The sequence below is a fragment of the Natator depressus genome, chromosome 8, assembly GCF_965152275.1.
Source record: "Natator depressus isolate rNatDep1 chromosome 8, rNatDep2.hap1, whole genome shotgun sequence".
In the NCBI taxonomy this organism is placed as follows: Eukaryota; Metazoa; Chordata; order Testudines; family Cheloniidae; genus Natator; species Natator depressus.
The window spans coordinates 45,489,508-45,513,406 of record NC_134241.1 but is presented as its reverse complement, the minus strand read 5'-3'; the positions used below and the strand labels follow the sequence as shown (position 1 = coordinate 45,513,406).

General features: G+C 52.1%; 1 protein-coding gene across 1 annotated transcript; it reads right to left on the bottom strand.

Moving 5' to 3' along the window:
- Positions 1 to 3,917: 3,917 nt before the first annotated feature.
- On the bottom strand, positions 3,918 to 22,431 carry MYOC (myocilin). The gene is made up of 3 exons (XM_074962164.1): positions 21,773 to 22,431; positions 9,230 to 9,358; positions 3,918 to 6,516 (listed from the first exon to the last, which is right to left on the bottom strand). The coding sequence occupies exons 1-3, from the start codon at positions 22,338 to 22,340 to the stop codon at positions 5,732 to 5,734; spliced, it is 1,482 nt and encodes a 493-aa protein (XP_074818265.1). The 5' UTR covers positions 22,341 to 22,431; the 3' UTR covers positions 3,918 to 5,731.
- Between the last annotated feature and the right edge of the window lie 1,468 nt (positions 22,432 to 23,899).

The window sequence follows — 23,899 nt, the reverse complement described above, 5'->3', positions numbered from 1 at the left end:
GTGGAAGGTGCTGTAGGAACACAAGACAGTCTCTGTCCCAAAGAGCCTACCATCTAGACATAATCAGACAGGTGGCAAGACAAACAGCCAGAGGGAGGTGCGGTTACGCATCCCAGCTCTCAGCAGGTCAGTGGTAGAGCCTGGTATAAACCTGGGCTCTTCCAGGTCAGCACCTAGAATCGTATTTGTCCATTGTTCTTACTCAGGTTGTTCAAGAACATAACGTCCATACTGGGTCAGACCAAAGCTCCATCTAACGCAGTATCCTGTCTTCCAACAGTGCCCCAGAGGGAATGAACAAAACAGGGAATCATCAAGTGATCCATCCCCTGTTGCCCATTCCCAACTACTAGCAAACCGAGGCTAGGGATACCATCCCTGCCCATCCTGGCTAGTAGCCATTGATGGACCGATCCTCCATTAACTTATCTAGTTCTTTTTTGAACCCTGTTATAGTCTTGGCCTTCACAACATCCTCTGGCAAAGAGTTCCACAGGTCGACTGTGCATTGTGTGCAAAAATACTTCCTTCGGTTTCTTTTAAACCTGCTGCCTATTAATGTCATTTGGTGACCCCTAGTTCTTGTGTTATGAGAAGGAGTAAACACCACTTCCTTATCTACTTTCTCTACACCAGTCATGCTTTTATAGACCTCTATCATATCCCCCTGTAGTTCTCTTTTCCAAGCTGAAATGTTCCAGTCTTATTAATCTCTCCTCATATGGAAGCCATTCCATACCCCTAATAATTTTTGTTGCCCTTTTCCGTAACTTTTCCAATTCCAGTTTTTTGTTGGTTTTTTTTGTAAGATGGGGCAACTACATCTGCACATAAATGTGGTTTCAGAGTAACAGTCGTGTTAGTCTGTATTTGCAAAAAGAAAAGGAGTACTTGTGGCACCTTAGGACTAACCAATTTATTTGAGCATAAGCTTTCGTGAGCTACAGCTCACTTCATCGGATGAAGTGAGCTGTAGCTCACGAAAGCTTATGCTCAGATAAATTGGTTAGTCTCTAAGGTGCCACAAGTACTCCTTTTCTTTTTACATGAATGTGGGCGTACCATGGATTTATCTATCCTGTTCCTAATGATTCCCAACATTGTTAGCTTTTCTGATGGCCGCTGCAAATTGAATGGATGTTTTTCAGAGAGCTATCCCCAATGACTCCAAGATCTTTCTTGAGAGGTAACAGCTAATTTAGACCCGATTGTTTTATATGTATAGTTGGGATTATGTTTTCCAGTGTGCATTACTTTGCATTTATCAACATTGAATTTCATCTGCAGTTTTGTGAGGTCCCTTTGTAACTCTTCACAGTCTGCTTTGGACTTAACTAGCTTGAGTAGTTTTGTATCATCTGCAAATTTTGCCACATCACTGTTTACCCCTTTTTCCAGATCATTTATGAATATGGGAACAGGACTGGTCCCAGTACAGACCTCTGGAGGACACCCCTGTTTACAGCTCTCCGTTCTGAAAACTGAACATTTATTCCTACCCTTTGTTCCCTATCTTTAACAAGTTACCGATCCATGAGGGACCTTCCCTCTTATCCCATAACAGCTTACTTTGCTTAAGAGCCTTTAGTGAGTGACCTCATCAAAAGCTTTCTGAAAATCTAAACACTATATCCATTGGATCCCCCTTGTCCACACGCTTGTTGACCCCCCTCCCCCCGCCCACCAAAAGAATTCTAGTAGATTGGTGAGGCATGATTTCCCTTTACAAAAACCATGTTGACTCTTCCCTAACAAACCATGTTCATCTATGTGTCTGACAGTTCTCTTCTTTACTATAGTTTCAACCAATTTGCCTGGTACTGAAGTTAGGCTTACTGGCCTGTAATTGCTGGGATCACCTCTGGAGCCTTTTTTAGAAATTGCCCTCACATTAGCTAGCTGCCAGTCATTTGATACAGACAGAAGTGAAAGTAAACTGGTATGGTCCGGTACTGCATACCAGCAAGAGCTGATACACAGCTGACCATACCAGCAGGGGGCAGCTTCCCCAGGCTAGCAAACACCCTCACACTCTTCTGGGGCTAAGTAACTGAGGAGAGTTGGGGAGAGGGACCTACGTACAACTTATGGCTTCTGTTGAATATTATGAACTTTTTATGTAATTATATCAAACCAATTGTCAAACCCCTCTGTGCCTTCCCCTTGGCTCTGTAGCCTCCAGAGTGAGCTAAAACCCCCAGGAGATGTCAGGAGAAATTCTTGCAGCCATGATGCAGGGTCATTAAACTTCGATGGTCTTCTATTCAAATGGAAGCCTCCTTGGGCAAAAAGCTGGCCAGATGGAGAGAACAGATTCTGCTAGGTGGGCTAGTAACCAGATAATCGTGGGCTGGGAGACTCCAACTGCCTGATGAGGCTGAGCGGGGAATCACATGATAGGGGATAAGAACTTTTATAAAAGGATGTGTGTCTCTGTCTCTGTCTCCCTCTGCTGCAGCAGCTCCCCCCAGCTTGAGCAGGTGAGGTGGTGAAATGGCTGGAGAGAGAGAATCTGACTTCCCTCTCCCTCCCTCCCAGTCTCCCAAGGGAAGCGGGGGAGCTAGAATGCAGGGCAGGGAATTCAGGTGTGGGTTGGTTTCTAGATGGTCTGTGCTCTGTCTGAGTAAAGTGTGCATTTGGGTGAGAGGTCCTTAGGCCAAGCCTGGCTCTATTTGCTTCCGCTACAGTGCGTCCCTGAAGGGGTAAACGGTAAACCAGAGTTGGATGGAGCTTGGGCAAATGGTGTGCTTATGTTACTGGGGTGTCTTGGGGGGCAGCATAGGTCTTGGGGACCTAGGGCAGCTGGGCCACAGGGTCTCTCTCCCATGAAGGGGTGTCAGAGAGGCCAAAGAAGAGGCCATGCTGAAGCCTACTCAGACCAAGGGAAGCTTAAAACCACATAAAGGGCAGACAAGTTCTCCCACAATTCCCCAGGACAAATAGCAGCCCACTTAATGCAGCACAAAGACTCATGGGATGTGCCCCAGATGCCCTAGCGCCATGCCCAGGGGAATGTAGCTGCAGTGAGAATGCAGTAACTGGGTATGGCTTTGCAGTGGGGTTGCTTGGGGCTGGGCTGCAGTGAGGCTATGCCCATAGATGCAAAACAAGATTCTGTCAGTCCTGCTCTCAGCCAGAGGCTGTCCAGAAATGCTGGGTTTAGCTCCCATGCTCAAAGAGGTGGTTTGCTCCCGGGTGATGTAGAGAGAGATGTGTTAACATGCAACTTTCCAAGATTTAATGCTGATTTAGACCTTTTTATACTGAAAGGGCTGATGCAAGTTATTTCTTTCCATCCCCTCAAGATAATCAAATACAGATGATCTGAGGCACCATCAGTTAGAGGTTACAGCTAACATATATTCTATTGACTGTAAAAGGTAATCAATTAGATATTTTTAAACCAGCTAATGTTGGTTTCCCAGCTTTTCTGTAATCGGTCAGCTCTCTACTAATGGCTGCAAGTCTTTCCATTTCTCTGCCTCCCCTTATTCTACAGTGGCATTTGTTTTTGTAGTCATGGTGATATTCGTTCAGTAGATGAAATCCTGGCTGCATTGAAGTCAATGGCAAAGTTCCCCTTGGCTTTAATAATATCTAGCTCTTATCTACTGACCTTAATAAAGGAAGTCAGTATCATTCCCATTTTCCAGATGGGGAAACTGAGGCACAGAGCAGGGAAGTGATCCAGCAAAGTCACCCAGCAAGCCTGTGGAAGAGCTTAAATTAGAAACCAGGCCCCTTATTTTAGTGCATAAATGGGAACTGAGCTCCTGAAAATTGAGCCCTGTTTGCTGGGACTGAACTCTCCTGGAAAGGTGGCCTATAGTTTCCTGTGGCCTGGAATTCCCTCCAGCATGTTGCAGTGAAATGAAAAATCTGCAAACAAGAAGCTGCCACTGTGGATTGTTGTGGGGGGAGAGGGTTTATTATCGATTATTATCACAGACTACTTCCACATAATCATCAGCACATCAGACCTTCACTTTCATCCAGGAGGCTTCAATGCAACCTGCATGGATTAGGCTTTTAAAACAAACAGAAAAACCAAGCCAGCTACAGGATTTATACACTAAATGTGTGTGTTCTTAAAAACAGCTGTATGCTTAGCCATACCTAATCTAATGCCATGCCTATCCCAAAGGGTGTCTAAGTTACAGTGTAATCAGTGGAGTTGTCTGGATTGAAAGCTAGAAACAGCAAGAACAGTTAGATGATGCTTCTCATTCTAAGTTAATAACCAGTCTGGGATAAATAGCGATCTGTTCTATTGCTCACTGGAGTCAATGGGAGACTTTCCATTGACTTCAGTGGATTTGAGATCATGCCCTAAATTCTAGGATCCCGTTGTTCATGAACAACAACCCTCCTTACATTTATTTTGCTATAATGTCTAATGACTTAACAGAATTGTGTTAAACAAGTCTTGCTTCATTTTTGTCTTTAATGGAAGGGGAGCTGAAGCGGCCATGTTTCTTGCAGGTAGGGGGCTAGTTCGGCCGGAGCCCCGCATGCTCAATGGCTATTGTGTAACTGTGTGAGACGTTGAACAGACTCAAAGCCCCTAGAGCAGAACAGCCCTATGCTTAAGTGAGGTGTGGATCATTGGACCTCACCTCTCTGCAGCTTGGGCCCATCTTTGACTCCTGCTTTAGCTACTGGTGAATTGCAGCTGCAGAGAGGCTGCTTACACTGCAGAGATACCAAGCTGGGTGAGTTCCGGTCTTCTCCCACATTCTCTGGCTCATGATAATCTGTAGAGGTGGCTGGTTGGCTCCCAAGGGAAGCGTGGTCCCGATGAAGCGTGCACTGTGCTTACGAGGAGAGAGGCTGGCAATGAAAGGGTTTATACGCAGCAGCTGAAAGCTCTCTTGCAGGGCGCCCACTACCCGGGATTTCTAGTAATTTTTAACTCCTGCAGCACATTTCTGAAGCCCAGTGAAGTCAGCTGGAGTCTTTTCATTGGCTTATTTGGGTGTTGGAGCTAGGTCTTTAGGCCTTGATGTTCTCCTACTGAATCTGGGCATGGTACAACTTTGCACAATCTCCTCCTGTCAATGCTGACTTGGCTAATGCCCGGTGTTGACTGCTCAGCACATTCCCCTTGTCTCAGCTGATGCTGGGCAGGAATATGGTTTGCTGATGGTCACTGGGTTTTTATTAGCCATTCTGTGAAGGTGGTACCCAGCCACCTCCTTCCCCTAAAATATTATCTGCCTCTTGCTGTGAACAGTTTGGTCTGCTTGGCTGGAATCTGTGTCTTTTAGCCAAGGGTGCAGGCAAGTTTAGTCATTCTAGATCTATCCCTGTGCAGTTGGCCCGCACATTCCAAATGTTGCATAACCCTTAACAACTTGTTTCTTTTTTTTCTATATTGTCCAAATTAATCCCGTGTGTAATTCAGAGAGAGGCAAGGGGAGCGACGACAGGGCTGTAACACCTATTGCATGTATGTTCCCAAGTGGCACAAGGTTATTCCCACTCTATCGTTATTTAAGCCCCACCAGTGCTCTCAGAATAGGAACCTCTGATCTAGGGCCAAGCCTGGAGTCTTTGCCCAGCTCAGTGAGCTCTCTGCCTGAGTAAGGGGCTCAGGGCTGAGTCCAAGGAAAGCTCAGGAAGAATAGGAAGAGTGAGTGTATGAGATTGACAGCTGGCTAGACTTGCCCCTAACCCATGAGCAGCTAGTTAGCAATGAGCATGGCGTGTCCTCCTCCCGCCCTGAGGCTCCTCATATCCTGGAGAGTCTGATGTCATAGGTGACCATGTTGAAATTGTCCCAAGCGAAGAGCTTTCTCTCTGTGGGGTTGTAGTCCACCATGCTGCTGTACCCGTAGCGGTTCTCGAAGCGGATGCTCAGCGGCTCGCTGGTGTTGGTGGCCGTGTGGTAGGAAAAGTTGACGGTGGCATCTGGGGCTGAGTAGCTACTGATGGTGTACAAGGTGCCACAGATCATAAAGGAGTTGGCCACAGCTTGCCTGCGGATGTTGGTTTTCCAGGTCTGCTCAACCTCCAGAGTCTCTGGATCCAATTTGGAGAGGATGATGGCCCCTTTGGCCTTGTCTGTGCTGTATGTCACCCACAGCCCCATCTCATCGACAGCTAGGTCAATGTCTGTGTACCCCCCCCAGGAATAGGGGAATTGGCCATGGTAGCCAGCACTGGGGATGTCCTTTTGGACTGTGATCGTTTCTGTCTTCAGGTCGTACTTGGCCACCATTCTGGACTTGCGCCGCTGGAAGTACAGGGATCCCCTGTATACGACGGCTCCGGTGCTCTCCATGGACCAGGGCAGGATGTGGACCTTGGAGGGATAGCCCTTCATGAACTGATCAGAGTCATCGTATTCAAAGACCTGGCGGATGTCAGTGCCAATGGCATCAACTCTCCAAGTGGTCTTGCGGGTGTAGGGGGGAACAGGCTCTGGGTCCCTCATCCACACGCCATACTTGCCAGCGATAGTCTCAGCCCTGCGGAAGGTCACGGGTTCCCCCACCCAGACCAGCTGTCCGCACCCTGCTCAAGGAAGAAAAAAAGGGGGGGGGCAAGGGGGTGAGAAAAAGACCCTCAGTTATTTTCTGTCTGTCACCAGTGGCAGATTTCCTACTGAAAGGCTAAAATCCATGAAAGCCACACTCACACTGCATTAACCCAGCACTAACTAGCAGGAAAGATCGTTTACTGGATTCTAAGTAAGTAAATAATTCCATGAAGCTGATGGAGGAGATACCCCCCTCAGCCTTCCAGCACTCGTCAACACACCAGCATTGCTTAGGCCAGTGGTTCCTAAACTTGTTCCGCCGCTTGTGCAGGGAAAGCCCCTGGTGGGCCGGGCCAGTTTGTTTACCTGCCACGTCCGCAGGTTCGGCCGATCGCGGCTCCCAGTGGCTGCGGTTCGCTGCTCCAGGCCAATGGGAGCTGCTGGAAGCAGCGGCCAGTACGTCCCTTGGCCCGCGCCGCTTCCAGCAGCTCCCATTGGCCTGGAGCAGCGAACCACGGCCACTGGGAGCCGCGATCGGCTGCCCCCGCAGACGCGGCAGGTAAACCGGCCCGGCCCGGCCCGCCAGGGGCTTTCCCTGCACAAGCAACGGAACAAGTTTGGGAACCACTGGCCTAGGCTATGTCCCTCTGGGTAGTGCAGGCAGACAGAAGAAAGAGGAGAGGACAAGGAGAAAGAGCTGAGGAAAAGGAAGAGAAGAAGCAGGAATGATCACTCTGTGAAGAGAGAAGGAAAGAAAGGAGGTGAACAGTTTGGAAGGGGATTTCACAGCACGGACTTTTTTGCCCTGGTGATATTTAGAGGTTTTCATAATGTGGTTAAGATGAAAAAAGAGATGAACGTCTTGGTCTTTCAAGTGGGACCTCAGCCCAGGCACTGTGTTTTAATAGACCCACTTGGGGACGACCCATTTCAGGTAAGACGAGGGAGAATCCGCAATATGAACTCTAATCTGATGAGGCCGCTGCAAAGAGTGTCAACTGCTAAATCCTAGTTTTAGAAATGGCTCCTGATGTCCAGCCAGTGGAAGTCAGAAGCCAAGGGTGGGAATGTCCTGGGGCCCTACTCTATTTCTGGAAGGCAGAGGCTGGGTTGCAGGGCATAGATGGACAATGTATAAAGCACCAGCACGGAGGAAAACAGTTACAGGAAACCAGCCTAGAAAAACGTAGGAGTCTTTGGCCACAATGAACTAAGTCAATGAGAAGCAAGTTCAGAGGGTGCTTTAACAATTCTCCTGCCCACCATCTGCTACCACCCTTCCGTAGCTGGACTTCACCGGGGTGTTCCTTTCGATGGTCAAAGAGGTGGTTTACAAGCAGCAGGAGGCCTTCCCTCTTCCCCTGTCATACTCTGTCTAACAGCACCAGGCACAGGTCGGTGAACTGGGGCTGGGAATGGACCCCAGGCCTCCAGTGTTCCAATGCAGAGCGCTTAGCTACAAGCCACCCAACCAGCACCATCCCTTCCATCGCTCTACCTCTGGGATTAAGAAACAGGTCAGTGACCCCCTTCCAGCAATGGTGCTGACATAGCTGTGGACAGTGCCAGCCCCGTCTTGGTGGAGGTCCATTGTGGTGTGACACCAAAGCTGAAGCCAGGGCTTGTTTCCATTGCACTTTTGGTATCGCCAACCCAGCGGATTCCAAAATCCTAAGTCTGACCCTCCATAATCATGAGATTATGGTTTTAAATAACATTTGTGGCTGCTTCCTCTTTGCCTGTGGGTTTCTGGGCCTTTTGCAGGCTCTCACTTCACCTTTTCAAGCCTTTCTCCACTGCCATGCAATTTACTTGTATTTAAAGTAAAGCTGAGCTGCTCGTACAATCCCACGCCTACAGGAGCTGGGGCTTTTGGGAAAATGCCAAAGTGTGTGAGAAATCACAAGAGGTGGCAGCACAGCAGGGATGGGCTAATCCAAAGAAAAGTGATTCGAGCTCACAGTTTGTTGCTTAACCAGAAGGAAACATGGCATGGCACCCCTGACGACCTCATTTTAAGAGCAGCCTCCTGATTCTATTAGCTCTTAGAGCTAGGGGGAAATCCCCCTATGTTCTGTACTAAGCGTTATGCTTTATTACTTAGAGATGGGCCTGACCCCCAGGTTACGAGTGGCCCTGAATTGCAGAGTGGTGGGCATGCAGACCTGGCTCTGAATTTTGTATTTGGAGTCCTCTCTGGCGTAGTTGTTTGGGGGCTGCCTAAGGAAATAGTCAGTGAGTGCCTGAGAAAGTTGGCCAAAAGAGACTGTTGTTTCCAGAGGACAAGTTCAGCCCTGCTCCCTTCTCTGCCATGGGGCAGACCTGCGGCTAGCCAGATTCCAGCCTGTGCTCATGGTCTGGAGGTGCGCACAGTCAGTCTGGCTGCTGAAGCAGGGGTTTGAACTCCATTCTTGGGTCTGGCACCAGGTGGCAATACCCTTGCCTGGATGGCTTGGGGTTCGGCAAAGGTCAGGACGGACAGGCTGGCCAGGGCAAGGTGGGGAAGTGGGGCGAGAGAAGGAGGCATAGTAAGAAGCACTGATGAAATAGAACCAAATAAAGGAGCTGAGAGGCAGAGAAGCTGTGAGGCAGAGAAGATTCCCCAGCTAGGCTCTTCCCCTGGTGCTGGGAGTGAAGGTGATGGGGGGCGGGGGCAGAAGAAAAGTATCTGTTGCGATGGTGCTAGAAGGATGAGGCCTAGCTCTATGAACCCGCAAGGAAGGAAAGGCATCAAGGTGATCTTTGTACCGGTGGCCGTGTCCCCAGTGGCAGGGTGGCTGGGGGAGGGGTGCTCCTCGAAGTCTCTGGAAGCGGGCACCTCCGTCAGCTCAGATTTCAGCTCCTGATAGTCAAAACTCTCCAGATCCCACTTGGAAACTGCAGGGAGGGATGGGAATAGACATGGTGAGGGTGGTGACAGGAACAGGGTGAGGATGCGGCTTGGTGGAGTGTCGAAGGGTGTGTACACGCTCCTGGGCATGGCCGGACATGCCCTTTCAGCTGGGCACACACAAGCACAGTTGCACAAATGATCACGCGCACTCTCTTTCACATGCACTCAGCAATCCACTAGCCCTGCCATTAGCATGGCAAGGTAGGCAGGTCAGCACGTTTCTGCCTTATGTCCTGGGAGCTAGGGAGCAATCTTTCTTTGAATCCAAGCACTGCTCCCCCTCTGCCCCCCACGTAGCAACGCCAACACTGGATGCTAATGTTAGAACCCCATAATAGGTGGGGGAGGAGGGAGTAATCTGTCCCCATAAAGGTCTCCTCATCCAGCCCAACCCACGCTTGGCTGGCCAAAATGGCCTCTCCCCATCACTCCAAGACCTGCCCTGTCCTGGGATAATAAGCAGTTATTATTTAGTTGTATTACCCTAGCATCTAAGAGCGTCAATCGCACCCCAAGGCCGCATGTGTGATAACAGCTGTACATTATTTATTTGGTGTATTACGATAGCACCTAGGAGTGCCAGTTGTTGACCAGCATCCCACTGCGCTAGGTGCTGTACATTGTGTATTACAGTAGGGCGCCTGTCCCGGACCAGGCCACTAACTCTATTCTCCTGCGGCTTGGTGGTATATGTGCCCACGCCTTGTGCTCTGTAACGCTTCCCTGTGGGTCTATCACACCGTGCCCAGCCCTTTGCAAACACTATTCTTTACCCACCTTCAGTGCAGGCTAGGGAAGCCGCTCTGTTGGTCTTCAAACACCATTTGCCTTTGCAGTGAAAGTTCTGCCTGCAGCCAAGATGGTGTGTGTGCTGCAGGTGTGTCTGGCTTTGTGGATGCTTGTTACGGTTTTACACTGCTGCTGAGGTCTAGATGCAGTGTCATTCAAAATCCTTACCGGCTACTGGCAGGAGTATTGGATAGCTCCCCTATTTCTGCTCACTGGTAGAGAATGATCATGCAGTGGCTTCAAAAAGGATCAACCCTGGAGCCTTTGCTTCTGTGTAAAACAAACATTTAACTCTCTTCAGATTCCCGCTTACTGTCAGCGGGCACTGGGGCACGGCAGTGGGAAGGGAGGGTCTTTCCTTCCTTCGGAAAGTCACTTTCAGGACAAGGTCAAGGCTCGTTAACAGCATAAATCCAACTCACTGCACACCACCAGCAGTGTCCTCGGTTTCTCTTTCATTCTGTCCACTGAGCCTGTCTGCTCCATTTGTGAGACAAGGCAGCGCATTGGAGCTAACTGGTGTCTTGCTGGCCAGGGGACTCAAGGCAGACTCAGCAAGGAAGGGCAGTAGGGAAAGGAGCAGGGCTGTACAGCTGTAGCAAAATCTAGTACCTTGGGGTTCCTCTTACAGGGTCCCAGAGGAACGTGATTCTAATCGTAAGCATGTTGCAGTGACCCTTGTTCCCCTCTGGATGAATGTTATAGTTGGGGATTGGTCCTGCTTTGAGCAGGGTTGGCCTAGATGACCTCCTAAGGTCCCTTCCAACTCTGATATTCTATGATTCTATATCATATTATCTTTAATACAGGTAACACTAGGAGCCTATCAACTTGGATAATGTCTCCCGCATTACATGGAGAATTCCAGCTGACAGGTCAGGTCCAGCTATTTATTACACATCATAAACTGTTTTAACTAAGCCATGCTGGAAATCCAAGGGGCAGAGAAAGCCATGGCAAACCACCACAGGCTACTCGGCCTTTTGAACCAATCGCTTCAGCTCCCACTGCCAGGGCCTGCTCAGCATACAATGAGATTTCAAACAGAGATCTGACAAGTTGCAGGGGTCGATTTTAAAACTCCCACTGGAGCAGAGTTAGGTCGTCGCTGAGGGCTTTTAGCATCAGATGTCTGGCCAGCGCTTTGGGACGAAAGGAGCTATGCAGTGTAAATGCAAGACGCCATAGTTATGAGTCTGACAGTCATGACTTCTCACAATTCACTGTTTAATTCTAATGCTTGGCAAAGTGTTGTTGTGACTGGGGTCCTAGTGGAGGCCAGCTATGGTCACTCAATTAGGGTGAACTGCGAAGAATGGGGCAGACAATCCCCATAAAGCTGGTGGATATTCCAGTACTTATATTTACCAAGCCAGCATAAAACAGCTTCTTTATTACCTTACTGGTTACTCAGAAGTCCAAACAACACAGTTCCCTTAAAGTGATCCAGCCTCAGGCCTCCATCCAGGTACCCACGTCAAATATGATGAACATTTCTGTAAATCTTATTTCATCATATAAAAGAAAAGGTTCTACCAATCCCAAAGGATCGGACACATTACCTCCCAGGTTAATGAATGTTTCAGATCTTACCCAAATACATGCTACAGCCAATACTTATTAACTAAACTAAAATTTATTAAAAAACAAAAGAGAGAGAGAATGGTTAAAAGATTATACATTGAGGTTTAGATTGATAGCAGAGATGGTGAGCTTTGTAGTTGCAAAGAGTTCCTTTAGAAGTCAGTTCATAGGTTATAGTCCAATGTCCAAATATCATATTCAGGATGTACCAGAATGACTGGGACCTCAGTCTTGCAACTCAAACTTCCCCAGATGAAGCTTAAGCAGATCGGAGATGACAGAATCAGGACCCAAGGATCTTTTATACAATTTCATGTCCTCTTTGACAAGTTTGGAGTTCCTCCAGGAACAAAAGATAATTAGGATGACTTTGAAGGAGGTCCATCACTGGTACTTAGCTTTAGAATTAACATAAGGCAATTTGCTTGTTCTTCCACCATTCACAGTACATTTCAAAGAGAGATGAATACCGAGATATCTTGTGTTCACAATTTATTTAAATGGTAGGATGTTCTTTTGATCTCGGAACTATCAGAATACAGCATAGGGACTGTTGATTACATTGTGGATCCTCCGCATATATATGTAAATACACAAAAATTATCTCCCCATATGTCTTTTGAGGGTTATTTATTTTGCAGGATGTTTAACCCTTTCTGGCCATGCATCACAGTTGTACTTTCAGCTTCCCTTGAAGGGAAAATCACACACTTACAACTAACTCATTTCTGCATAGTGCACCCTCCTGCTTTATGCCTGGCATTGCTTTAGGGCTGGAAAACCTCCCTAGGGGCTCATTAGCAGTAGCTGACTCCAGCCGCAGGTATTTCAGAATTGGCCCTGGGACAAATTGACCGACACCTGTTTTCCAGAAAATGAACCCAGATTTGCAGCAGGGAGAGGAAATACACTTGCCCTGTAGTTTTAAAAGCAATCATTCCACAGACTCTCTACAAAGTACAGCCAAAGAGCCTGGATTTTTCATTCTTTTGGCCACGTGAGCCCCAAGTAGGCAGGGCACATAAGCATGTGCCTAACTTTAAGCATGTGAGTAATCCATTGAGATCAATGAGACTACCTGTGTGTTTGAAATTAGGCCTGTACTTAAGTGACTTGTGGCCATGGAGAATAATTTTACACAGGGGTATTAGAGAGGGGGCTATACATCACCAAAGTGTTTGCGTGCGCGTGTGCTGACTAAACATAGATCTCCGTTTCACAGCTGGTCCCTCCCTATAAATGAGTCAAACTCAATTCTGCAGGCCCTAAAAAGACCCACTGAACAGAGAGCTGTTTTCAGGGGCTGGCTCAGGTTTGCCAATCCTTTCGGCCAGCAAAATATTGGCATTTCCCTCTTGACCACAGTGCCTCCTACAGTGTTGGAAGAGAACTGCCCGCTACCTGGACCCACCCAAAGGTTTAGTCTGACAAGTGGTGGTGGTGTTATGGGCCAGGGGCCCATCTTTGCTGATTGCTCCTCGGGCCGCGGGTCAACCCATTCAGCCCTGAGCTATGATGGCACAGGAGTAAATGGATATCTCGCCAGCACCAGTGTGAAAAGCTGAACAGAGCCCACTTAGCAGCAGGGTTCCATCTCAGTGCTGAGTGAAAATCCTGCCCCGCCTACAGAAGGTGCAGGGGGTCTCCTCTACCCCCCCCCACCACAGGGTTTAGCTGGGCTTTGTGGACACTGAGTGGACGCTGATTCTCAGTATCCTGTGTCCATCGTCACCAGAGACCTGCGCCATTGCTCTCCGTTGTGGGAGGAGCCCATCTTTCTGGCTCTCTGTCCCCCTCTAGTGGCTGGACTACACAGGGGTTTATGAATCAGCTACTGGCCTTGAGCTAACAGAGCTGGAGCGTTAGCTCAGCTAGTCAAGGGTTGTGCTTTGCAATTCCTGAGGCCCCCTGGGTTCAATCTCCACTCTCAATTACCTGCCCTCGTCCTGAGAGTTGGGGAGGCATGCAGGCACAGCCCTAGAACAACAGTAGAGGATGCAAGGTGCCTAACTGCTAGCCCAGCAAGGCCAACGTGTGTTTGGTTTTCAGACGGTGCAGGGACAGTTAAGAGGGGATAAAGTGGAAATAAAGTTTTTTTTATTTTGCTGCTGTTAGCAGGCCCTTGTGGCCCTTTAGGAAGCTCAGATCAGTTACAGACTGGCTGCCTGACAGCCCAGGCCAAGGGAATTCTGGGGCTTGTAGTTCTCAGAGGAAGTATGGGATGCTAGGCAACAGCAAGGCCTGCTGGGAAATCGGACGAGGCTATAAAAGAGCTTTTTTCTGCTCAGGCAGCATTGGGAGTTTGAGAGTGGGGATAACTGTTGGATGTGGTTGGTGTTTTGGGCAAGAAGTTCCCTGATAGGGGTCAGCAGGGGCTGTGTGGCCAGTCCGGGAAGGGGGTGAGTTGGAAAATGAGTGGAAAGGGCCAGAGAAAGAAGGCCTAGAGCAGCGGTTCTCAAAGTGTGGGTTGGGACCCCAAAGTGGGTTGTGACCCTGTTTTAAGGGGATCATCAGGGCTGGTGTTAGACTTGCTGGGGCCTAGGACTGAAGCCAAAGTCCAAGCCCCCTACCCAGGGTGGAAGCTGAAGCCAGACGGATTCAGCCCTGGGCGGTGGGGCTCAAGCTTCCGCTTCAGCCCTGGGCAGCAGGGCTCAGGTTCCAGCCCCCCTGCCCAGGGCTGCAGACCTCAAGCTTTGCCCCTTCCCCCGCAGGGCGGTGGGGGTTGGGCTTCGGCCCCGCTGCCTGGGGTAGGAGGCCTGAGGCTTCAATCCCCCTTCCTGGGGTCATGGAGTAATTTTTGTTGTCAGAAGGGGGTCGTGGTGCAATGAAGTTTGAGAAACGCTGGTCTAGAGGATGGGGGCTCTGAAGAGGGAGGAGTGAAAGCAAGAGAAGGAAAGAGCATGAGCTAGAGAAGTGGGGTGGGTTTGAGGCCTAATATGTGTAACTGATCTTAAGTGGGGGAGGTCCCATGTAGGGGCTTCCAAAGAGGGGGAGAGGAAGTCCCCCCTTTGCTCTCCTGTATTGAGGTGGGAAGCCAGGGCAGACCCTTGGGGAGGACAAAGGCCCAAGACTCTTCTCCAGGAAAGGGCCCAGGGAGTGGAAAGAGCTGCCTGGGTATGCTGTGGAAAGGGAGATGGAGACTGTCCTCCGAGGGCAATTGAAGCAAGGCCACGCCAGAGAGGTAAGCCAGAATCCTGCACACCTAACTAACGTCCTGGGCTAAAGTCACCCTGGTGTGCAGGTTTCACCCCTCTGAGCCCATGGGAGCTGTCACTCAGGAGGAGAGTGCCTCCTCTGGGCGGGCAGGTGGTATTGCACCAGGCGCTCAGTGTGAAAGCAAGGCAGGGCGAGCAGCCTCCTGTTGTGCCTGGTGCCAGAAGCGCTCGAAACAGTGCAGGGCATGTGGTTTGGTAAGAGAGCAGGGGCGTTGCAGACACCAGTCTGCAGTAGGGGTGCAGGAGTGCAGCCCTCTACCATGGCAGTGGGGAGGGCTTCATGATACTTTGCCTCCTGGTATGTGTGGAGTTCTCTGCCTTCGAGGGCCATGCTAGCTCAGGGGCTCCCTAAATCCACTTGAGACGCCTTTTGGGCTGAGTTATTGGGGTGATATATATGCAAACAGCAGTGACAGCTGGCTGGAAAGGTATGGGCACTGAACCTCAGCCAGGTCTGTGGGAGAGGAAGAGGGGTGTCCTATCTTGGGGTGTGTCTAAGCCACGAGAGAAAACAGGTGGCCGACTTCTTGGAGTAAAGGAGTTTCCCAGGGATTCGCTGTCTCCTTCCCCTGCCTCACTCTCAGTACAGTCAAGTCACTGACTGGAATGACTCCAAGGGCCAGAAGGGCTGTGAGGGGCTGCTGTCAGGTCACATGACTCAGTACAGTGCTAGGGGGTGCCCAGGCTGGTACAGCCGCCCCCCCCCCCCCAGGACGTGATCGCTCTGGAGCGTGGTTGCACTTCCTAGTGCCATGCTGAGAGGTTAATGGAGCCTGACGGACCCACAGCCACCCAGCCCTGCAGCCAGTCTCCTTCTCAGAATGAATTAACTCCACTGGCCAGAACAGAGATGCTAAGAAACCCTCAGCACTTTGCTCTGTTCTGATCAGGGGCAGGAACAGATTTTAAGTGCCCCTCTCCCCAAAGCTTGGGGGGGGGGCGGGAGCTGGGATTCAAGGGTTCTGTTCAGGCCTGGTTGTAAGGGAAACCCTTAGAATATGGCCCCAGAGAGAGGTGTAGCAGGACAATGGGCCAGTCGAGTGTCAGAACACTTTAATCACTGGACAGGGCAGCATAGTCTTCTTTCTCACTGGGTGGTTTCTACTTTGCAACCAGGGATCCATCTACTAAGCATTCAGGGCTGCTCTTGACTATCCCCTCTTGGCTCAGCCAAGTTCTAAGCTAGAAATGGCTGCAGGGAGAAATGTACGTTGTGGTGTAACTTCATTTAAAGGTGCCTAGGGCTTATGGGTGGGTGTTCGACATTTCAGGAGCCCTGAGATGAGGCAGCAATTCTGTATATGCCCAGCAGAGCTCAAGATGAGACACTTTACAATAGTTCCTGTGATGGCAGAGTGGTGGATTGGTGGCTTGGGTGGCACTTCTGTGGGCATCGCTGGATGTGGGGAAATAGAGGGAGCTGGACCATGAGCTGGTGTAAATCAACCAAGCTCCTTCCATCTATCCCAGCTGAGGGGATAGCCCCCTGCATTTTCCTAGCCACAAAACAACGTGTGCGTTTCTCCGCCTTGGAGACTCTCTTATTCAGATTAAGGAAACAAGCAAGATCTCCAGAGGAGACGGAGAGCACATAGCAGTCTGCTCAGTAACACTCTGCCGCTGAACAGAAACACAAAATGGCAGCTGCCCCTCCTCAACATTTAGAGGTGTAGCACACATTTAAAAACATTTGGGTCTATAGCTGTATTCCCAGAGCCATACTGATTTGTGTTCAGGTTCCAGTCAAATCTTCAGAAGTGGCCACTGAGTTTGTGTTGGCCTTTGTCTGTGTGGGAGTCCTGTGTGTCCCTTGTCAGGAAGGGCAGCGTGCGGCAGCTCCTCATCTGTGGTTGACCCGTTAGAGTGCCTAGTGTTTGGGCATTATGTCACGGAGTGGAAAGTGTGGCTGAGCAGGACTGGGCATCTCAGATACCTGCAGTGGGACAGGTGCAGCGGAATCTGAGTCTGCAGACTGACAGGACTCGCTCTCGGGGTGATTTCATTCAGCCCTTTTGGGCAGAGGCTGCAAAGCAGCCCTAAGGGCCTGCTTGGGAATATCCCTGTATGGGGGAGGGCACAGCTGCTGTGGCTGGCTATGTGCATCTCTCCTACAGGATCCTCTGGTGTGGGAGGCATGTCAGGGGCTGGGATGGGGTGTCTGTGGATGACATGGCTGAGGCTTTCCCATAGGCGCTGACCCCGTGGGTGCTTCAGGCTCAAGCACCCACTTGAAAAAAAAATAGGTAGTGCTCAGCACCTGCACGGCTGCATTAATCTTCTGTGCGCCCCAATGCCTGGACTGTGGCCCCGCCCCCTGCTCCGCCTGTGCTCTGCCCCAAGCCCTTGTCCTCGCTCAGCCTCTTTCCATTCCGAGGCTCCACCCACATTGAGCTGCTCCGCCCTGAGGCCCGCCCCCACTTAGCCTCTTTGCCCGAAGGCCCCACCCTCCCTCCACCCTGAGGCCCTGCCCCCACTTAGCTTCTTCCTCCCTGAGGCCTAGGGTGACCGGGTGTCCGGTTTTCAACTGGAACACCCAGTCGAAAGTCTGGTCGGCAGTGCTGTGGCACTAAGGCAGGCTAGTCCCTAGTCCCTGCGCCCTGGAAGTAGCGAGCAGGTTCGGCTCCTAGGCGGGAGAGCCACAGGGCTCTGCATGCTGCCCCCGCCCCGAGCACTGGCTCTGCACTCCCATTGGCTGGAAACCAGAGCCCCCTCCCACACCCTGAACCCTTCATCCCCAGCTGCACCCTGGAGCCCTCACTCACTCCTGCACTCCAACCCCCTGCCTCAACCCGCAGCCCCCTCCTGCATTCTGAATCCCTCATCCCCACTCCCCAGCCTGGAGCCCCCTCCTGCACCCCTCATTTCTGGCCTCACCCCAGAGCCCACACCCCCATTTAGAGCCCTCACCCTCTCCCGCACCCCAGCCCCAGCCCAGTGAAAGGGAGGGAGATGAGCCACCAAGGGAGGGGGAATGTAGTGAGTGGGCATGGAGCTTCTGGGAAGGGGCGAGGCAGGGGTGGGACCTCGGGGCAGGGGCAGGACTAGGGTGTTTGGTGTTGTGCCAGTAGAAAGTTGGAAACCCTACGGAGGCCCTGCCCACCACTCGCACGGGCAGGGAGGAGGCGGAGAGGCACACCCACCAGCAAAAACCAGCTAGTCCTCTGCATGCTCTGGCACCGGCTCAACACCCTGAGCCCTGCCCAGAGGATCCTGGCCAGGCTCCACAGGATGGCTCTGGAGTTCTTCTGGCCGGGGCTGCACTGAGTCTCTGCAGGGGTCCTGAGTCTTCCCCTGAAGGAGGGAGGACAGGGCCTGGTTTGCTTGCGCAGCCAGGTCCATGTCTTCCGCCTCCAGGCCCTGCAGAGGCTCCTTTATGGTGCAGGTAGTCTGGCATGGAGCACGTTGGCGCACGCCTTCCTCTGCCGCCTCCGAGGGCTCCGATATGACTGGCAGCTCTTTTTTCTCCATCCGAGAGGTCTTCCGCGAGACCTCTCCAAGCTGCCGGTCTTCTACCAGGACCTCCTCCGGACCTGGACGCTTTCTTCGGTGACCAGATCCTTTGTGGCCACCGAGGGGGCGGACCTCCTTGCGGAGCCCCTGCTACACAACCTTGATCTATGTGTGCAGGTGGCAGAGTCTCCCTCGGTGTGTCGGAGGTTAGTCATGGCAGAAACCACCAGAGTCAGAGACCTCCTGGACTACGACGGGGGGACTGGGTGGAGCACTGCGTGCTCAGACGATGCATGGGGCTTTCCACCCTTTCGACCCCTAGGCGTGTACTCCAGGAGGTGAAGGCCACCTTGTCACCTGATTCTCTCGTTTTCCTGCGGCGAACCCTGCAAGAGGGCGCTCCCCGCCCACCCCTCACCCCTGGCCCTCCGGACATTTTTCTTGGGCCCCTGTTCTGCAAGCGCCCAGGCCTCCCCATTCCCACACTCCAAGCCGGCTGCATACCCTGCAGCCGGTCCGGTTTCGAACTGCGCCCAGTAACCATCTGTACATGCTCGTGCTCCACAAACTACACTTCCTCACCCTCACATCCCGCCCTGACACCAAATGGCAGGACTATCTTCCACCTCAAGAGGGTGAGGAACCCCGGTGGGCCAGCCTTTATTCCACCTTGGTCCCACGGCCCGCCAGGGACATCGGTTGGCAGCTCCTTCATGGAGCCGTGAGCACGGGTGTGCATGTGGCACGGTTCACCCCTTTACCCGAGGCCTGCCCCTTTTGCGGCGTGAGGGAGAACCACGTGCACGCCTATCTCGAATGCGCCAGGTTGCAGCCCCTATTCCGGCTCCTCCAGAATCTCTTGTTGAGGTTCTGGCTGCACTTCTCCCCACACTTGTTCCTCTTTGCACACCCTATCTGTGGCCCCACGAATTCACGAGACCTCCTCGTCAACCTCCTCTTGGCCGTGGCCAAAGTTTCCATCTATAATACCAGGAGGAGGATGTTGGACGAGGGGGTGCTCTGCGACTGCGGGGCCTATTTCCGTTCCTCCCTAGTCTCACGCATCCGGGCAGAGTTTCCACTGGGCGGCGTCCACTGGCTCCCTTGACAGCTTTGAGGAGCAGTGGGCACTGTCCAGGGTTCTCTGCTCGGTGTCCCCATCCGGTATCCGTGTTTTGAACCTCTGACCTTCACTCCAACCCCTGTTTTTCATTAGTTGTCCCCCGCATTTACTTGGTCCCTGGGTCCAGTGGTCCCTCCCGCTAGGCTGGGGGACGGGCCTTTAGAAGTGGGTGGGTTTATGCCCACCCACCTCCCAGGTTTCCAATAAGACCAGCAAAAACAAAAATCAGCACCTGTGGGCTTTCCTATGCCCCAGTTATCATCAGGAGACACAACCCATGGGAGAGTTGCTACAGCTGGGATGCAAGTTAAGACCCCTGTAGGGCTGCTCCAACCTGCACTGCAGGTCCAGCACTTCCCCTTTTGGGGGTATCTGGGAACTGGGAAGTCACTGCCCCCATCCCAAGACTCCATGGGCAGCGGGTGAAGCTTCCCCTGCCGGAGGCTACCTCCCCGTCCCTCCTCTTCCACTTGCAGCCACACCCACACTCTGCCCTCCCCTGCTCGGTCCCCTTCCCGCTCGCCATGTGCATCCCTCCTCTCTTCCTCCCCCCCTCCTCCCCACTCGGCCCCCCCAGCACTGCTCGCCATATGCATCCCTCCTCCCCTCCCCCCACCTCCCCACTTGAGCGGCGGCAGGAGGGTTAAGTGGTGGGGTGGAGAGAGGAGGACGCAGCAAGCAGTAGTGAGCGGGCTGAGCAGGGAGGGGGCCAAGTGGAGAGGAGAGGAGGAACCGGCGAGCGGTGGCGGGGACCTCCGGAGAAGGGGGTGGAGTGGTGGAGAGGAGCAGCCAGGCAGCAGTGGGCGAAGAACGCTGAGCTTTTATATGCACCATGCAGGTTCCTGGGCGGCTGAGGAGGCGGAATCTGCTACTCAGCGTCCAGGTTCATCAGGAATTTCCCTGGGGAGTCCAAGGGACCCGGGAAGCTGAGTAGCAGATACCACCTTCTCAGCCGCCTGGGGAAACTGCATGGCACATAATAAATAAGAAAAAACTTCCAGCAGAAGCCCATTCCCAGCAGGGAGGGAAAATAAGCAGGGCCACCACAGCCCAGGTGTCCGGCAGCAGGGCGGTGTGGTGGTGGCTGTGCAAGGGGAGGCGTAGCCTCCCCTGGCCTATATACCCACCACCCATGCAAGGCTCAGCACGTTCACAGGAAGGAATCGGGGTCTCACTGAGGTTGCAATGTTCTTCTCTGCCCTGCAGCAGGGTTTCTAGGTTTTTGCCCGGCGGGGAGCTCTGTTAAATGCCCAAGACACTTGCACATGGGGTGTCTGTCCCATAGCTCCCATCTCAGGTAAGAACTGTAGCCTGCTGGCTCCCAGCTCCATTAATCCCATGTGTCCCAGACTGCATAGCACAAGAATGGGTCCTCTCCTGCTGGTGGAGAAGGGGAAAGGAATTGGAAGGGCAATGGTGAACTAAGTACATTGGGGAGATAGAGATGGGGGAGAAAGCAACACTACAGCTTAGGATATAGTCCCCAGGGCAGGGACAGACAGACGGACACCTGCACAAAGGCACAGCAGAGGAAATGCCAAAGAAAGGTGCTTCTGGACGTCTATCTGTTGGAGCCAGCTTGTTGGAGTGCTTGGCTGCAGCCGAGGGACTGTTCGTGCATACTGTAACCCTTCCCCTTCTCTGCAGCATGAGATGGGCTCTGGCCACTAAGTTCAGATCTGGGTCTGAACTCCCTCAAAATGTGAGGGCGTCTGGGCCTGGGCCTATCTCTAACTAGAGCCTCAGCCCTCTTGCGGAGGTGGCCCCCTGGAGTCTCTTGCTGTTGATTGTTGCTGCTGGAGCAGCTGGAAGCCCCGAAGAGGCTCACAACCCCATTGGGTTAGTTTCATGCAGCGTGACGGCCCCTGCCCCAGAGAGTCTACCGTCCTAGTGGACGAGACAAAGAATGGGAAATAGATTAAGTGATATGCCAGAAAGTCTGTGGCAGAGCTGGTAATTGATGCCAGGTCTCCTGGCTCCCAGTCCAGTGCATTAACCATCATCCTTTCCCTTCCAGACAATGGTCTAAGGACAGGAATCTAGGCAAGGGAGACTTATTTCCCACACCCCAACTGTACGCTCCAAGGGATAGTCACACACATCCAGGTGCAGACTCTGTATGGGCATCCTCTGCTGCAAAGGAGACAGCAAGGCCATGTGGCCTAGTGGGGCTCAAAGGGTGAACCAGGAGTAAGGGAAACTCAGTGTGAGACTGGGTAAGTTCCCGTGAATCTTACCTTCTTGGGAGCCCTGCTGGGAGTCCTGGGCGGGTGCCTCGCTGACCTGGTGACGTTGGCTGGCCCTCAGCCGAGCTATCTCCTGGGTGCTGCTCTCCAGCCTCCTTCCCAGCTCAGCTTTTTCCTGCTCCAGTCGCCTGTTCTCCTCTTCCAGGAAGGACTTCTCCTGCCCAAGGGTGCTGTAGGCAGCCTCCAGCCTGCTGACTTGAGACTCCTGCTGAGCTCTTTCCATCCTCAGCCTGTCCAGCTCTCTCTGGAGCTCCACGGTGGAAGCAGAGGAGCCCCCTGCACCCAGCGCCACGTGCAGCTGGGTCACCAAGTTCTCCAGGAGGCTCAGCCTGGCCTTGGCCGACTCCAGCTCCGAGCGCTGTGCGTTGCTCTCCCTCTGGAGTTCCCACATGGCTGACGTTGCCTGGCCTGGTTCTGGACAGCTGGCCTCATTCGGGCTGGGGACGACGAATGAGTAGATGCATCTGCTGTTCCTGTCGTTGGCCCTCCTGAGGTGGGCCGTGCTCCCCAGAGCCGCCCGGGCCAGGCCCACTGACAGCAACAGCCAAACCACGAGCATCTTTGTTATGGATGCTGCCCCCGTCGGCACTGCACACAGTACCCGTCAGTAGGAGAGCAGAGCTGCTTCCTGCACTGCTGGCTACAGAGTGAGGGACGCCCACCAGCTCGCCAGAGCTTCATTTATACAGCTGGGACTCGGGGCGGGTGGGGGGAGAGGGTTGCTGTGCCAGAGCCATGGAATAACAGGAACCTTCCAGAGCTGGCTTTAGAATTTCTTAAAGGAACAGCATCTCTGATCCCTACCTTCCCTCCTGCTCGCGGCTGGACTCTCAGCAAACAGCGCAGTCATGTTCAGACTCAAGCCAAGGGTTCCACACGGGGCTGGGGTCTCTGGGTGTAAATCAGGAGTTGCTCTGCTGGATGCAATGGGGTGACACTGCTGTAAAATCAGCGCGAGCGAGAGGGGAATGGAGCACTAGGGTTTTTTTTTCCAATGATAACCTGTCACGCTTGCCAGCCCAGAGAATCAGTGTATTTAGGTATGTGGGGGATACAGCTCCCGTGGAGGGAAGCGGGAGGGATTCACACTAGACTGCTGTCTGTAAGAGAGGATGGGCTGATGGGCTGGCAGGCAGAGAGCTGGGTCAGGCAGGCAGTTGCTGTCTGAGTTGGGTTAAACCTCCGAGTTCTGCACATATAAGGCCTGTGTTTAAAAAACCTGTGTAAGGGGAGGTAGCTAGCTAGCCACCTCAGTACATACCCAGGGTCCCAGGTGGGCTTGTACAGCCCACGCTGAAGTCCCTGCTGCTGCGGCTTCACTGTATTGGTATCCATGCTAGCTAGATCAAAGTTAGCTCAGGTATGGGTCTCTGTGCTGCAGTCACACACCCTGACTGTGGTGAAGACCTACCCCAAGAGACAGAGGCTGGGAGAAATGTAGCTTCTTTTTTCCCTTAGCAGCTCTAGGAGTGTCAAATCTGCCCTGGTTCTGCTGGAGGGTTCATTGGAGGACTCAAGTGGGTTAGGACGTTTCCGAACCCTTTGCTGAAGGGATGGGCTTGTTCGGTCTTGACCAGCACCAGCCTTTCTCCGGTCCAGGGCAGGGTGTGCAGAGCTCAGCACATTTTTTAACAAGGTAATTTGGTTTTTTAACCACTCATGTCAGGGTTCCTTCCCCACTCTGAACTCTGGGGTACAGATGTGGGGACCCGCATGAAAGACCCCCTATGCTTATCTCTACCAGCTTAGGTCAAAAACGTCCCCAAGGCACAAATTCTTCCTTGTCCTTGGACGGTACTGCTGCTATCACCAAGTAAGTTAGACAAAGATTTAGGAAAAGCACCACTTGGAGTTCCTGTTTCTCCAAAATATCCCCCCAAACCCCTTCACCCCCTTTCCTGGGGAGGCTTGAGAGTAAACAAGGTGAGCACAGACCAGACCCTGGGGTTTTTAGGACACTAAAAACCCCAATCAGATTCTTAAAAACAGAACTTTTATTATAAAGAAAAAAAAGTAAAAGAAACACCTCTGTAAAATCAGGATGGAAGATAAAGCCAGTGGATGTTTGCAGGGCTCCCCTGCTTCCCAAGTGAGTATTAGAAAGAAGTACCTCCAAGT